A 15,183-nucleotide genomic window follows, 5' to 3' on the forward strand; every position below is an offset into this window, starting at 1 on the left:
ATAAGGGGATCCTGGGGGTTGAGCCCATGCTGGGTGATTGGACTTTTAAGGCCCCCCGGCAGAGGCAACCCACCCCTTTGGCCCCGGCTTCACGTAGACGGCACCCCTGGGCTGACCCACCCAGGGGAAATCGGCAGTCGCCGTTTCCTATCTCTCTCTTCCTACATCTTCGTCTTAATCTCTCACATTTTATCTGTCCTGTCATCTTCTCTTTTCCGTTTACTTCCGAATTTCCTGGCGGCGAGGGTTAACCCTGTGTAGTTACCCAACCTTGAGTAGTTATATTCGGTTATAGCAGCGATGCATGGCTGGCGTCTCCAAGTGTTCACTATTCAACCTTGTAGCGTCCCCTTGTTGGGCTCGGTGGTGGGTGGCCACCATCGCCGCCGAATTTAAAATGCTTCTTATGGAAAACCCTTTTCCTGCACTCCCTGATCGCCGCCTGAAAAGGTGGCGCACCGATGACAGCTTCTTTACTGCACAGCCTAAACAGACCTTCCCCAAGTATCATGTAATCCACAGCCAAAATGAAAAGAAAACAGTTCGATCTATTTCACCATTTATTGTCTCAAAAACGCTCACAGATGCAATTGGCCCTGGCTATAAAGTAACTAAGATGGGGAATGGTGATCTCCTTCTAGAAGTTCGCGACAAGACTCAGTACGACAAGCTCACAAAACTCGTTTCATTTGATAACATCCCAATATCAGTGGGCCCACATAGGTCGATGAACACAGTGCGTGGTGTCATATCTGATGATGACCTCCTCGAGCTTTCTGAAAGTGAATTGGCTGGCAAGAACAAAATGTAGTGAAAGTGCAGAGAATAATAATCAGGCGAGATAATAAACAGATTTCAACAAAGCACATCATTGTTACCTTCGGTACAAGCAACCCAGGCAGCACGCCGCTGTTGGACCAATCTTGGACCAACATCGGCTAACATCGGCACCGACGTCGGAAGTGCAACTTCTTCCAATGTCGGGCCGACGTTCAAGCCAATGATGGGCCGACGTTTTGCCGATGTTTTAGCCAGTATGCAACCAACATTGGGCCGACGAAGGCCCATCGTATTGCCGACAAAGCTGCCAATGTTCGGCCAACATTGGGCCATATTTCAGCCAATCACATGCCATTTTTACGCCGATGTTTGCTGCACGACGAATATTGGCTACGGATGTACGACCGACATTGGATCAATCCAGGGCCACATTGCAGCCAATCAATTGCCGTTATTACACCGATGTTTCCTGCACGACGAATATTGGCTACTGATTGGCTTGCCATTATGTAAGCATTATTAGTAGGGAATTTTTCTTACCGGAAGATTTAAACAATATGCCTCGATGACCCGCCCTTGTAGCTTTGCAGCCCTGTATACTTGGGGCAACAGAAAATTGAATGCTGAGAACTGAAAGCAGTTACTCGATCTATTTCATCTTTTATACCTCATTCCCTTTGCTAACACTAGAAGTGTAGTTTATTTTTTTACCAATTTATCTTTTGCAATAGCGAGTGCTTTATTTGGTACTGGTATTTGGTACAGCAGATCGAAAAAAGTTGTTAGGAAGTAAATGTTGAAAGCGTATGTCCCCCACTTGCAATCCCCACATATGTCCCCCACATGGCAATCGAGAATATTCATAGTTTAGAGCATTTATTTGTAACTAAAACATGGTGATGGTGCTTCCGAATCAGCATAAGCTAGCCGAACAGTGCACCACCGACAGTCTGCAGACTATTTATTCTTTGTTTTTTTTATTTATTTGGTACAACAAAAAATGTATACATTGAAAAATATATATACACAACTAAAAAAGGCCCGCTCTACTGCAGGTCAGGTTGCGTTGGGGGCACAGTGACAGTGGTGCTGTCAAGGCCCTGGCTGCTGTGGCTGGGCAGGAAGCCAGCTGCCGCGAGCAGCCGATAATCTGCACTCTGAAAGTGGGGATCATCGGGCTGCTCCACAACAAATGCTTCTCTGAAGCGCCGCTTCCTGCCCCCACAGCGATCACCAGACCCTGGCAGCCACCTCTTAATAAAGTTGAGGGCCTCCGCCTGGTCGCACCCTGCTTTTTGGCAGATGACATCTGTACAAGAACAGAAATACCATAGTACACATGAAGCACTGCAGTACAGAGAATACACAAGGGTACACACACATAAAACAATGAACAAGTCTAACCTGTCACTAATCTACAGAGCCTCAGGTTCACAAAGGCCCTTTTCTCTTTTCTGCCATGAAGGCTGTACAGCACTTGCACATCATGTGCCAATACAGCCTTCATGGCATTCACACCAATTTCTCGGAAGCCACGTCTCCCAATCTGCAGGAGGTGCTTGCGCTGTAAAAAAATGCAAGAAGCATAGATGGGGTAAACGCAACAGCACATCGAAATGTTTTCATGATAAAAATCTGCAAGAAGAGGACACTGAAAACAACAACTTGAATTTTCGGGCATCACAACATTTCATTGTTTTTTTACGCTAACTTCAACTCACTTGACCTAAAATGGTTTCCACATCAGCCCTCTCACACTCAGTGTGAGAACCTTTCAGAGTCCTTCTATGAATGCAGTTTCGCTGTTATGAAATCAAATACAACACTGTTATAACCCTTAATAAATATTGATTCTAGCTATGAAATAGTATAATTACTTTGTACAGTGCTCAAATTCCAATACACGTTTCTTTGAGGTTACAATGTCTTTGCCTGAATGTTGACCAGGAGTAGCTTCTACAGGTGAAAAACGATAAAATATGTGGAATTCAAAAAGAAGCTTGGACATGTTTTTAATCAATGCATTGTAAGCAGAGCACAACAAGATAAATGAACATGATCAAGGCGTACTAAGAGGCAACCTTAGAGCGACCAAATCTTGGCCATAGATGAAACTAATAGAAAAATAAAGGTCACACTAGATGGTCGCACCATTTGCTGTTTATATTTTTCTGTGATAGCCAACAAAGAGGCATGTCGCTATAGAAATCTCATCACAATAAACAAAGGTGCATTTTTCTTCACACTGCGAAATTGGGTGCATGTTAGATTTTTAAAAAAGTAAGAAATCGGCTAACACAAAGCAGGGTGAACTGTAGCTCAAAGTAGAGAGAGCCGCAGTGGACACGAAATAGGGTGATAAATGAACAAAATTACTAAATGTCTGTTTTAAGCAGGCTATTGCTAGTCACTGCCCATCAAACACACGATGCCGCCTACATCGTCTGCTAGCTTAGGACAGTTCACTCGGACTTCACAGACTATAGTAAATACAGTCGAATCTCATTAATTCCAACACACTTAATTCGAACTGACGCTGTGGTCCTATCAAAGCTATACCGCGCTCCGAAAATGCTCTCAGCACCCCGCCCAATCCTGCGGTGGCACTTCAGACACCTCATCGCTGTGCTTGAAGAAGAAAATGAAGAAAAGGAAAGAAAAGACTGCGGTGGAATGTTTGCCAAATGCCAATCTGCGACATTCCTGTGCCCCGCTTCGGCTTTTTCCGTCCCTGCCACGTAGAGACCCTTCTCCTCTTAACACTGCGCATGAAGAGAAAGAGGGGAAAAAAAGCTGTCGCAGAGAGTTGGCTCTCTCATGCCGATCTGCAATGCGCCGGTGTCACGCTTCCCTGTTTTTCGTTCCTGCTATGTAGAGACTCTTCTCCTTTCAACACCGCGCATGAAGAGAAAAAAAAAAGAGCTGCCGCGGAGTGTTTCTCTCTCGAATGCCGATCTGCTTTTCTCCAGGTGGAGACGCTCCTCCATTCTCATCATGTGCTGGCCACGCTCCGGCTGCAGCGCAGATGGTAACAGTGGAAACACAGTTGTCTTCGAAGAGTGTCAGCACTGGACATTGCCGCGCGCAACTTCTTTTGCCAGGAGAATACTGAAGCCGAAGTACAAATGCTTTGCAAACTGCACGCAAAACTTGTTGACTCGTTGCAAGGCCAACGTGTACAGACATGTATTGACTACTTTAATTAATGACGGATGTCCTGTAATTTGTGAATAAAACTTCTCCATGCACATGCATCACTGCATGGTGAGCCCTCCGCTTGCTTACTGTATTTACTCTATTCTACCGCGCCCTCGATTGTAACGCGCGCCCGATTTCCACGACAAAAAAAAAAGAAAAAACTAAGACATCGGTTGCAACGCGCACCCTTTTTTCTCGTTGGCCCGCTTGATCACACCACTCGCGAAAATGACTCTTTTTGAGAGCGTCTTCCGTTTAAATGTGAAGTACGGGGGAAGCTTATGCCTATCTGACGTGCAACAGAGCATTGCTGTCACTCTAGTTTTACCGTGGCCCGATGTCAGTACACAAACTTGCTTCGCCCCCTTCTCCTAGACGGTTGTGGTGCCAGGCATGTCGAAGTAAAGAGGCGTGTGATCGGCATTCCCGATTTGTCCAAGCAGGTAGCTGTTGTTGCGCCGCAAGTTTAGGAGGAACCTCTGAAGACTCTGAAGCTTTTCTTCGTACTCCTCCAGCAACTTCCGGCATATGCACGTTCACCTTCGGAGGGAAAAGCCTTTTCTCTTCATAAAGTTCGTTAGCCAGCACCTGCTCGCTTTAAAATGGCTCTGCATTAGCCCTTTTTCTAAGGCTAACTGCATAGCCTGCCCTTGGAGCAGTTCTGTCGTCACGGGCCGCTGTGCCGCTCACTGCTTAATCACATACTCGCCGAGCAGCTCTTCAATTTGTGGAAACCGACCCTGCTGTGGTCCACTGAAGCCTTTGCGTGAATCTTTGCTGTCGACAATATTCTGCTTTTGTTTCCGCCAGTCCCGCACGCACGTTTCGGGAACTCCGAATGACCGCGATGCGGCCCGATTTCTGTCCGTTCCGGCACACGCGACGACTTTTCTTTTAGAAGCAGCATTGTGGTGCACTCGTCGAGTTTTTGGAGTCGGCCCTACCATGCCGTCGATGCTAATGTACTACAAGATGACGAACTCTTCAGCACACGTATGAAGTGCCGCGCATGGGAAACACATAGGCAGAAATGACCGACGCGCCATGCCGACGTACGTAGGGGGCGGCCATTTTGTAAGTGGCGATGGCAATAGAATGACCATATTCATTTTTTTTTCGTACTCGATTCTAACGCACATGCGATTTATGAACTCTCTTAACCGGAAAAAAGGTGCGTGTTAGATTCAAGTAATTACGGTAACTTTCATTATTTTGAACTTCTTTTAATTTGAACAAATTTTCTGGCCTCTTTGAGTACGAATTATTCATATTCGACTGTAGTACAGTGGCTCATGATATAACCTGACCAGTTTGTTTCCCGAAACACAGTATCTTAAAGCAGTACTAAATTTCTGCATGTTACATAGGCATATTAAAAATCAAGAAATATACACTAAAGTCGCAGCCACAGCTTTACTCTGCACAGCTTCCTCTGCTGCCTTCACTTCTCCAATTGTACCAGCAGGCAGCCGGGGAAGGTCAGAAGGGCGCTGTGCTGGCTGGGCGTGCTGAGGCACGGACAAGAGCCGTACCTTGTGCTTCAGCTGTCGCACCTCCTGCAGAACCTCTCTTTGTTGCTGCCGGATGCCAAGTTGGATCCGCAGGATCCGTAGCAATAGAGCTAAAACATACAAGAGTACATACCATATTTACTCGCACAATTTGCATCCTCACATAATTTGCTCACCAGTATAATTAGCCAGCCTGCTTTACTACAAGAAACTTTTTGCTCGCATACTTTGCCCTCCCCAACCAGCCCGAGCCACCTTGCCAGCACACACACAGACACATTTGACTTCATGATGCTCTGGTCAGGCACATCTCTTGTCGAGCAGGCGAGTGCAGTCTTACACAAAATGGACTGAGTGCAAGGTCCCTTCTTCCATGAACTTTTATGCTTTCCCTAGAATATCGAACTTGAAAACTGAAACCTGTTTATGTGTAGTCCGAAATGCCTAAAGGTTTGCCTCTTATCTTCCCACCTCTTCCACGGCAAGAATGTATTCCCGAGACACAGCACAGATGTTGAACGCGTGCAAGGACCTGTCACATCAACTAGATGAGGCAGGTTTTCGCACCCATTTTTTTTTTCAGTTTCGCCATCTGGCCATTGCGTTTATACCGTTCCTTGTGATAGGCTACAATAATTATATACGAGGCAGATTGCTGTTATAAAGCTTACCGAAGAAAACTGAAACCGTGCTACCGCTAAGCACATCAGCGTGGAGTTCTTCGACATGCAATATTCAGTATGGGAGCCAGCAGAAGAGTGCGTTGAATAAGACTTAGCATAGAAGCTTGGGTGTGTTGGTTAGATATCGGAGGGAACACAACGCAATAGAAGACTGGGACAAGGAATGGACACACACATGCATGAAAGGCGACACACACATCACTGTGTTGGCATCGCGCTTCCTTGTCTGCATCTTACTTTACGTTGGGTTCCCGACAATTATTGGAGAGTACTTATGTTCTCTGGTATAACCCTGTCGTGGGAACTGGTTTTTGTGAGCACTGTTTGGAAGAACTTCAAGAAAATGGGGGCATTTGAACAGGCTTAGCAAACAAATGACAATCCGCTTTGAGACAGCTGTGACAGCGCCTGCAACATATATTCCCAGTTGAGCTTTTAGGCCAGCGATTCCTACTAGCTTCGCACATGACCGGATTGACAAAAAAAGTACACATAATACGCGAGTATATACCGCATTTGACTCTGTAGCTTTGATGAACCAGGCAGATACACAAGTTTATCCAAAACTCCATTGATTCTGTTGCAAAATTATTCAACAAACAAATTGCGATGTTATCCATGTTACTATACGATTGTGGCACTTTACCATTGCAGCTTTCCAGGAGGCACACTTAGTGCAGCGTTAGTTCACCACACGCAGTTAATTGTATGCAGTAGGTTGCTCACAGCAACTGACTGCATGCAATGGTGAACATCTTGCATGCTTGCACCGCTGTTTCAGCATGCTGGCTGCTTCCCATACAGCTATAAATTGATGTTCACAAAATTGGGAAGATGAAGAAAGACTACACAGTGCCCTCTGGCCACCCTATACTCCAAACCTCCAGCCAACAAACAAACAAAAGAAACAGAAGTATGCAAATGAATATTATTTCTAATGCAGCTGGAATGGAGTGTAGTTTTCACCAATTCTGTGTGTTAAGTCAATATGGAGTGAGTTAACTCCATAAAGTAGCTTTTCTCATAACAGTGTTCACTCTATTGTAACACAAGGAGTGACTTCATAGCATCTAGAAGGAAAAATAGAATCTTCAGTATTTGATAGAAATGTGAGGCTCTACCTTAAAACAACAATAATCTGGAAAAAGAACTCATTACATTCGAAAAAAAAAGGTGGCACGGTTGATCCCCTTTACAAGAGACACTGATGTAACAGACAAACGGGGATAAGAGGCACCAGTGTGCAGGCTGACATTTGGCCCATCATGCATCAGGCACTCCGTAGATGCGCCTGTGCAGCCGGGAGCCCTGCAGTCAAGCATGCTGAGCAAGACTGTTGACCACTGTACAATGACACATTGCCACAAAATTTCAAAACTTCATTTCACAGACTTCTGCAAAAGCTTCTTACACTCCTGCATAATTTTTGCACAAGCTTCTCTCATTCTTGCGTGATTTTCGTCAGAACATATAAGTGTTGGAAGTTGTATGTCCCCAAAAACTTGCACAATACAAATAGCATACATTAAAGTCTATCACTTAATACGTGCATAGTGTAACAATGAAAGGAAACTCACGCATGGTTTGCTCCGAGCCTTCCCCGTGCGGTGCCTCCTTGAGCCTTGGAGAACACTGTACAGCTAGAGCAAAGTAGCATCAATCTAGTGTTAATGGCAGGTTAACAAGACAACAAAACTAACATCAATCTAGTGTTAATGGCAGGTTAACAAGACAACAAAACTAACCCCCATATTCATAAACGCTTCCCGACTCGACTTTCACCCTTCATTTGACAGAGTTGAGCACTGTGCCGCTGCTCGTTTGAAAGCGACGCTGCGCTACTCGAGAATCACAGCAGATTATTGCTGACATGCAGCAATTTTCTCTGCTTAGAGACAGCGCTCCCATCAGCCATCTCAAGTGAAGGTGAAGCGTTGAGTGGAAAGACGTTCTAGAATACGGGGGTAAGATTGGTTGCAAGAACACTACAATAGACCCACTTAATTTTTACACTTCATCTATATTGTACAGCTAAACACATTCTGCATCCTTATAATGCAACATATACATACAGGCTTATAAAGTAAACACTGTAGGCTGCTCAAATAACACCTACACAAAAAAATTACCCAAAAGTGGCCATGCGCAAAGTACTTTTATTTGAAACTCACAAAACTTTTGCGGTGATGGAGAATAAATAAGACAGGTTACGCTTGGAGGCACATGAGACCTTCGCAGCTTTCATAAAGTGCAAAAAACAATATGGTATGTGTGTGTCTATGTACGCATGAAGCTTCAGCCTTTTCATACGGTTTCTTGAAAGAATCGACTATGAATTTTATGGCACCTGTGTCCTTCAGCGCAATTGAAAGCCTGCTGATCAGTGTGTGCAATTGTGGAATAGTTACATGGAAAATGGCGTGAAACACCTAAAATCAAATTTTTCTAGCTAGGAAATATGCAGCTGTGTATACACAACACATGCTGCAAACAGTGGGAGGTGACCACAAGAGTGATTTGAGTGTAAGCGGCAGTATTCCGCATTCATGCACCCCGCCATTTTCAACTGTTGCCCAAAAGCAGCACCACTTCAGCGTGCAACTTTTTTTTTACATCATAAACAGCACGGAATACAGCGAGGATGAAAACAACATATGCAATTAAATTTTGAGCACTATTTATGGTGCGCATGATTGATTGATATGTGGGGTTTAACGTCCCAAAACCACTATATGATTATGATAGACGCCGTAGTGGAGGGCTCCGGAAATTTAGACCACCTGGGGTTCTTTAACGTGCACCTAAATCTGAGCACACGGGCCTACAACATTCCTGCCTCCATCGGAAATGCAGCCGGGATTCGAACCCGCGCCCTGCGGGTCAGCAGCCGAGTACCTTAGCCACTAGACCACCGCGGTGGGGATGGTGCCCATGAAAAAAAAAAATAGGCCTTTGTACAACGACGAATTCATAATTTGCCTTCACGGACCTTCTGTTAGGCTGCACCACATACCGATTTTTTGTGGCTTTCAAAAGAGATTTGAAAAAAAAAATAATAACCGTGTTTACTCTCGTCATGAGCGCCCTCACTAAGTCACCCTCATTTCAGTCGCCAAAATTTTGAATTTTTTTTTCTTCCACATATTAAACACACACCTTACGTTCATCCGCTGAAGTCCCACGGGCTCCCCCCCCCCCCCTTGCCGCCTTCGCTCGCTGCCACGTGCCATTTTATTTTTGTTTCTATTTGTTCACGGAACGTCCCCTGTCTTTTTTAATTATCTCTTGTAACATATGTGGCATTATCTTGTTCCCGAGGTGCCACAGGTGCTCTGCTATGTAGATGCACCATTAAACCTATTCAGACCTCCACTTTGCCGCTTGACTGGAAGGTGGGGAAGGTGGTCCCTCTGCACAAATCTGGTAACACACAGTCTCCTCTCAATTACAGACCAATTTCCCTAACCAGTGTTCCTTGTAAAATGTTAGAACATATAATTTACTCCAACCTTGTCTCATTCCTAGAATCAAATTCTTTTTTTACTCCCTACCAACACGGATTCCGAAAAACTTACTCATGTGAAACCCAACTTCTTTATTTTACTAATGACATAGGATCGGCTTTAGATCGCGGCTCACTTGTGCATTGCATTTTTCTTGACTTTCAAAAAGCTTTCGATAAAGTACCTCACCAATTACTCCTCCTGAAAATTAGTGCCTTAAACATTGACCCAAACATTCTTAAATGGATTGAATGCTTTCTGACTAATCGCACTGAGTTTGTAACAACTAATGGCTATAACTCACCTCTTTCTAAAGTAACATCCGGCGTACCCCAAGGTTCCGTATTAGGCCCTTTACTCTTTCTTATATATATTAATGATCTCCCAGACAGCATTAACTCCGCTATAAGGTTATTTGCAAATGATTGTGTAATTTACCGCGAAATAAACAATGAATATGATAACCAATTTCTATAGTCAGACCTTGACACTGTCTCAACCTGGTGCAATAAATCGCTTATGACTCTCAACTCTAACAAATCTAAATGCATGTCAATAACCCGGCGATCTATTTCTCCCCCCTGTACCTACAGAATTAACGCCGTTCCCCTCCAGCATGTCTCTTCATATAAGTACCTCGGCGTTTACATTACCAACAATCTATCTTGGCACACGCATGTTACCTACATCTGTAATAACGCTAACCGAACGCTAGGATACTTACGCCGCAACTTTTCTCGCGTTCCGCTGTCCCTAAAATTCTATTATACCGATCACTAATTCGCCCAAAGCTTGAGTACGCGTCCGCTATATGGGATCCCGTGCAGCAAAATTTAATTAACGCGTTAGAATCTGTGCAGAACCGCTCAGTTCGGTTCATTTGTTCTAATTATTCCCGTACTGCTAGCATATCAGAAATGAAATCTAACCTTGACCTACCCAATTTACCTGTCCGGAGGAAACTGGCGCGACTGCATTTTTTTCATATTTTTTCACAATCCATCAATGAAGCGAGACCTCATTTCACAACCGTCATACCACTCATCGCGCATTGATCATCAGCATAAGGTTGCCATTCCGTTTTGCCGCACCAAATTCTTTTCAGCAGCCTTCTTACCGAAAACAGCCGCCGATTGGAACCACCTTCCCTCTTCCGTTGTATCAATAACAGACCCTTTGTCATTCAAGACTGCAATTTCTCAGCAATGCTTGTAACTATACGCAGTTTCCATTATCTATCTTTGTCTTGTATGTGCTTGAATTCTTATACATTTTTAGTTGACTTATGTTGCCTTCCTGATTTGCGCATCTGATACTTGTTTCTTTATTTTGTCTTTTTTCTTGTGTGTTATATATGTTGTACCCACCCCCTCTGTAATGCCCTACGGGCCCTGAGGGTATTCTAATAAATAAATAAATAAATAAACTAGTATTTTTGATCAACTGTGCATTTCTGATGTTTACCTTGCAAGTACGTAAAACTGGCATGCTTCTTGATCTACGATACACATGTGGCTTGTCTCACTTTGAAGGAAAAGTTAGCATACAATGGTGTAAATGCTTAGAATTTGAAATATTGAGGCAGCAGCACACCGGAGATGATCATATGGTAAAGAAACAAGTGCTGCCTTATTACTGGCAAGTTGTCACTTATATGTACAAATAAATTTTGCAAGCTAAAAAAGTACAAAAGCACAGCGAGGCTATGATGTGGTTCAACCTGTGGATTCGCTTCATTTATCACGCCATATGATGAAGCTTCCTTTGGTAAAACTGCTCAGATAAGAAAAAAGTTTGCTGTCCAATACACCAACTATACAAAGTGTGCACGTGCATCTCGCAGCGCCTTTTCGTCACTTCCGAAATGCGCCACCAACATGCCCGGGCACCAACCGAATCTATCGCCTACAACTGCCATGTTGTCTCCTCGTGCTTGCACCCGTTTAGTTTTGCCTCACGATGCAAGTTTGAGAAATTATGAGCTGCTAGTAAGGCAAGTTGATTTAGTAGTCCACGCAGAGGAAGCAGAGCTTAGGGTGTTTCTTCGCTGAAAGTTATAACCTGAAATTGAGAACGCACATTCCGATTTTCCTAAAAGTACCAGCGTATTTGGCTGGTGCAGATTAACAAAAGCTACTTGAAGAAACTTTGCAATATTTGCATCTTCAGGTGCAACTTCATTACGGGTAAGTGCCATAGCCAAGTATTCACCTGCAAACAGATATAGCTTACCAAGATACTGTACATACAAACTTGTCCGCAGTTAAAATCATGATGGCGAGGAAAGCGGTAAAAATCGTGATGGCGATCGCGGAGATTTGGTATTGCATTGAAACAAACTATAAAGAAAGGGAAACAATATTAGTTCACTTTGAAGTATAGCGGATCGGTTCAAGTTGGGCGTCAGGATTTTTTTTAATTAGTCAATTAATTCTATACACGGTCTCTATCATGTTCAGTGACTCCACTGTACATTAGCGTACAACAAAAGCAAAATACAAAGTGAAAAGTGTGTTAAAGCATACGCGAAAAATAAAGTGATGACTGGCATTACCGCGGCACACACCACGCAAAGTCGCTGTCTGCCTTGTATAATATTTTCCTCGACTATTTCCACAAATTGCAATCAAAGAGGCTCAAGCTCAACATCAGCACTGTTTAAAACACTTGGGGGGGGGGGGGGGGGGGGGCATTGCTACTTTGGTGGCGTAGGCCGTGACAATATATTCATAATACTATATCTCTTGTAAACTTGCCTAGCTCTGCACGACTAGTTTTCGATGGGAGCAGCTGCGCTTCGCACATCCACTCTTAAAATTGCGGCTCGAGAGATTTTGAGCTTTCACTTGTTTTTGGGCCAGGCAATTTGTAGTGAAAGCAAGATAATAGGCCCTCATAGGTTGTGGCGGGCAGCCGGTGTACGCCGTGGCTGGTATATGTGTCGCACATCTTGATTATCTGGTCTTGTATCGAGTGAACGAGCGAGGCCTTCCTAATCCAATGAGCTCGTTAAAGTAAGACAACAAAAAACCACAATGCTTCCACATCGTTCACAGCAACAAATGACGAGCCCCCAACAAACTGCACTGCAGCACGTGAACTGCCGTAGGTACCCAGGGAGTTACCTGGGCATGGCGGGAGAGGGCGACAACGGCAGAAGTGACATCACAAGAACACTATGTATAAAGGGGACATTTAAAGACTTTTTTCCCATTTTTAAACTTCGTGCACTGTTCTGTCACAATTTATAGCTCAGAATAGTTGTATTTTGAAAAGGGCACTAATTCATAAGCCCAATGGTTCAAGGATGGGTGCATTTAGGGGGCCCATTCTACGTTTTACTTATGCCCTTCAAGAACTTGCTTACAGGGCCAAAGTCCTGTTTCAGAAAGAACACGCTAGTGCGTGGCCAGCAGTCCGTCAAGCATTAGTGCTGGTGAGATTTGGAAATGCAGCGCATGAGCATCCTCATCTGCTACTTCTCTGCTCATGCTCTCGGGGCTTACTTGCGAGGCACGGTCCTTCGCACTTTTCATTTTCACACTGTAAATCAACTGATACCAACTCTGCCTTCCATTATTTAATAAACCAATATTTCATGGTCACGAGGACGAGCTTAAAATGTTTGCTACATCAGACCTGAACAGCATTTTGAGACATAGAAACTTGCTAGTTGCAGCGAGCATTATGCGAAATATATGATGTGCTTTACGGTGACAACTTGCAAAACACTGCAGCAATGATTAAAATCATGAATTTTTTGTGCTCACAGGAAATCCCTGAAGCAGGAGGCACTGGGCTAGATAAATTGCGCAGCTAAAATACGGATGCGCTTTCCAATGCTGTCATGCGTACAGGCGGAGAAATGGCAGACAAAACTGGGCGCACCCCGATTCTATGCGCATGCGTCCCATTCACAAGCCTCGCTGCCACTTACCACCACATGGCTCACTGTCCATGAGCTCGCTTGTTTCCTGTAACAGTGGACCATACGGTACATCTATTTAAAAACGAGGATAGAATGTATATAATGCAGCATCTGATGAAGCCATGACGATGTGTTGCTGATGAAATCTGGAACTCTAGTTAGTACCCTTATTGTTAACCATCCGACCGACTAGCAAAAAGATTTGCGACTGAAATGATGGCATCTACACCTGCCCTTAAAGGGACACTGAACAAAGTTTTTGCCGCCGAGATTTTCAGCCAAAGCAAAAGATTGGGCCATGAAATTCATAGACAATAATAATTTCAAGCAGAAACTACGAAAACATACTGAATTTAATGAGCCTTTTACAAAATGCCGCGTCTAGCTCTTAGACACGGCGTTTTCTAAAAGGTCGCGACATTTATTTTTCAAGTTTTTTTTTTGTTATTCAAGACAAATCTACGGTGCATTGTTCACAAAAAACAAAATTGCCTCGGTAAGATTTCTTTGCGCGCAGCTTACTAATTTTAAGGCAGGCGCGTTGATTCGTGAACTGAAGGATGCGAGTGATCGATCGTGCCTGCTAGTGGCTAGGCGACAAAGGCTTTACCTCATGTCCTGGTGTAGCTAAGTCACGCAAATGGAGCAGAAAATGTGCATTATCATTTATTTCACCTAAATATCACACGTATGTGACTTATTGCCGGTGACAGGTGATCAGGATGAAGTCGACAAGTTGCAAATCTGAACAAGAATTCACTCGAATGAAAAACCAACCTATACTCACGTGCACGGTGAAGTCGAACACGTCGTCCGTCAATGTTGTCACTGATGCACGAAGGAAAAGAGAAGAGGACAAGCGACGGGGTCGTCTCTTTCTATAAAGTCGGCAGAACTGCCAGAACGGCCAACACAAAAGGCATCGGGTTGACATTCCTCCATCTGGGCATCAGTCGCTCCACCCGGGCATGCAGCTGCTACTGGTTCTACTACTATCCTCTTCCCGACATTGCAGTGTTGCTGCCATACTCGCGAACCTTTTTAAATTAAAGCACGCAATCATGTATTATCGTGCGCCATACTAAACTTAAAAACAGTGCGCCGGTACATGAGATCACGAAGCGCGGTCCACGCCATCACAAGAACAATTAGAGAATTGAAACAAAGAAAACAAAAATGCATAAAATATTTTGTCTCAATACGATCCGCAATCCAGTTTCCTGCAGCGGCTTTTGGCTCTGTATGAACGGCCAAGCCAGTGCCAAGCCAAGCTTGCGTCCCTGATCAGCTGTTTGTTTCCATCGAGAATTCAACAGTGAACTGGCAATTTGTTTAGATGATATTGCTAAAGGGCTTGAAATTGAATATTTCTCTACGTACTACTGCTGTACTTTTCCTCTCTGTTTCCTGATCACAGTGATGAGATTGAGGAGGTTACAATTTATAAAACAGCAAGTGCAGCTCAAGCATTGCTAGTATCGCTGTTTCGGTAATAAAATGTTACAAAGATTTTGCCCCGCGATCTGCTTGCCGTGTTCGAGCACCCAGTAGAAATTCACGGTGCCGCGTTTGAAAGAGTT

At 44.1% G+C, this 15,183-nt stretch overlaps 1 protein-coding gene across 1 annotated transcript; it reads right to left on the reverse strand.

The window, feature by feature from the left end:
- Window positions 1–1,740: 1,740 nt before the first annotated feature.
- LOC142776658 (uncharacterized) lies at window positions 1,741–14,081 on the reverse strand. Its single transcript, XM_075880680.1, has 5 exons — window positions 13,613–14,081; window positions 7,750–7,812; window positions 5,511–5,599; window positions 2,185–2,344; window positions 1,741–2,089 (listed from the first exon to the last, which is right to left on the reverse strand). Exons 1-5 carry the CDS (start codon window positions 13,632–13,634, stop codon window positions 1,827–1,829), a joined length of 597 nt encoding a protein of 198 aa, XP_075736795.1. The 5' UTR covers window positions 13,635–14,081; the 3' UTR covers window positions 1,741–1,826.
- Between the last annotated feature and the right edge of the window lie 1,102 nt (window positions 14,082–15,183).

Source organism: Rhipicephalus microplus, chromosome X, assembly GCF_043290135.1.
Source record: "Rhipicephalus microplus isolate Deutch F79 chromosome X, USDA_Rmic, whole genome shotgun sequence".
Classification (NCBI taxonomy): Eukaryota; Metazoa; Arthropoda; class Arachnida; order Ixodida; family Ixodidae; genus Rhipicephalus; species Rhipicephalus microplus.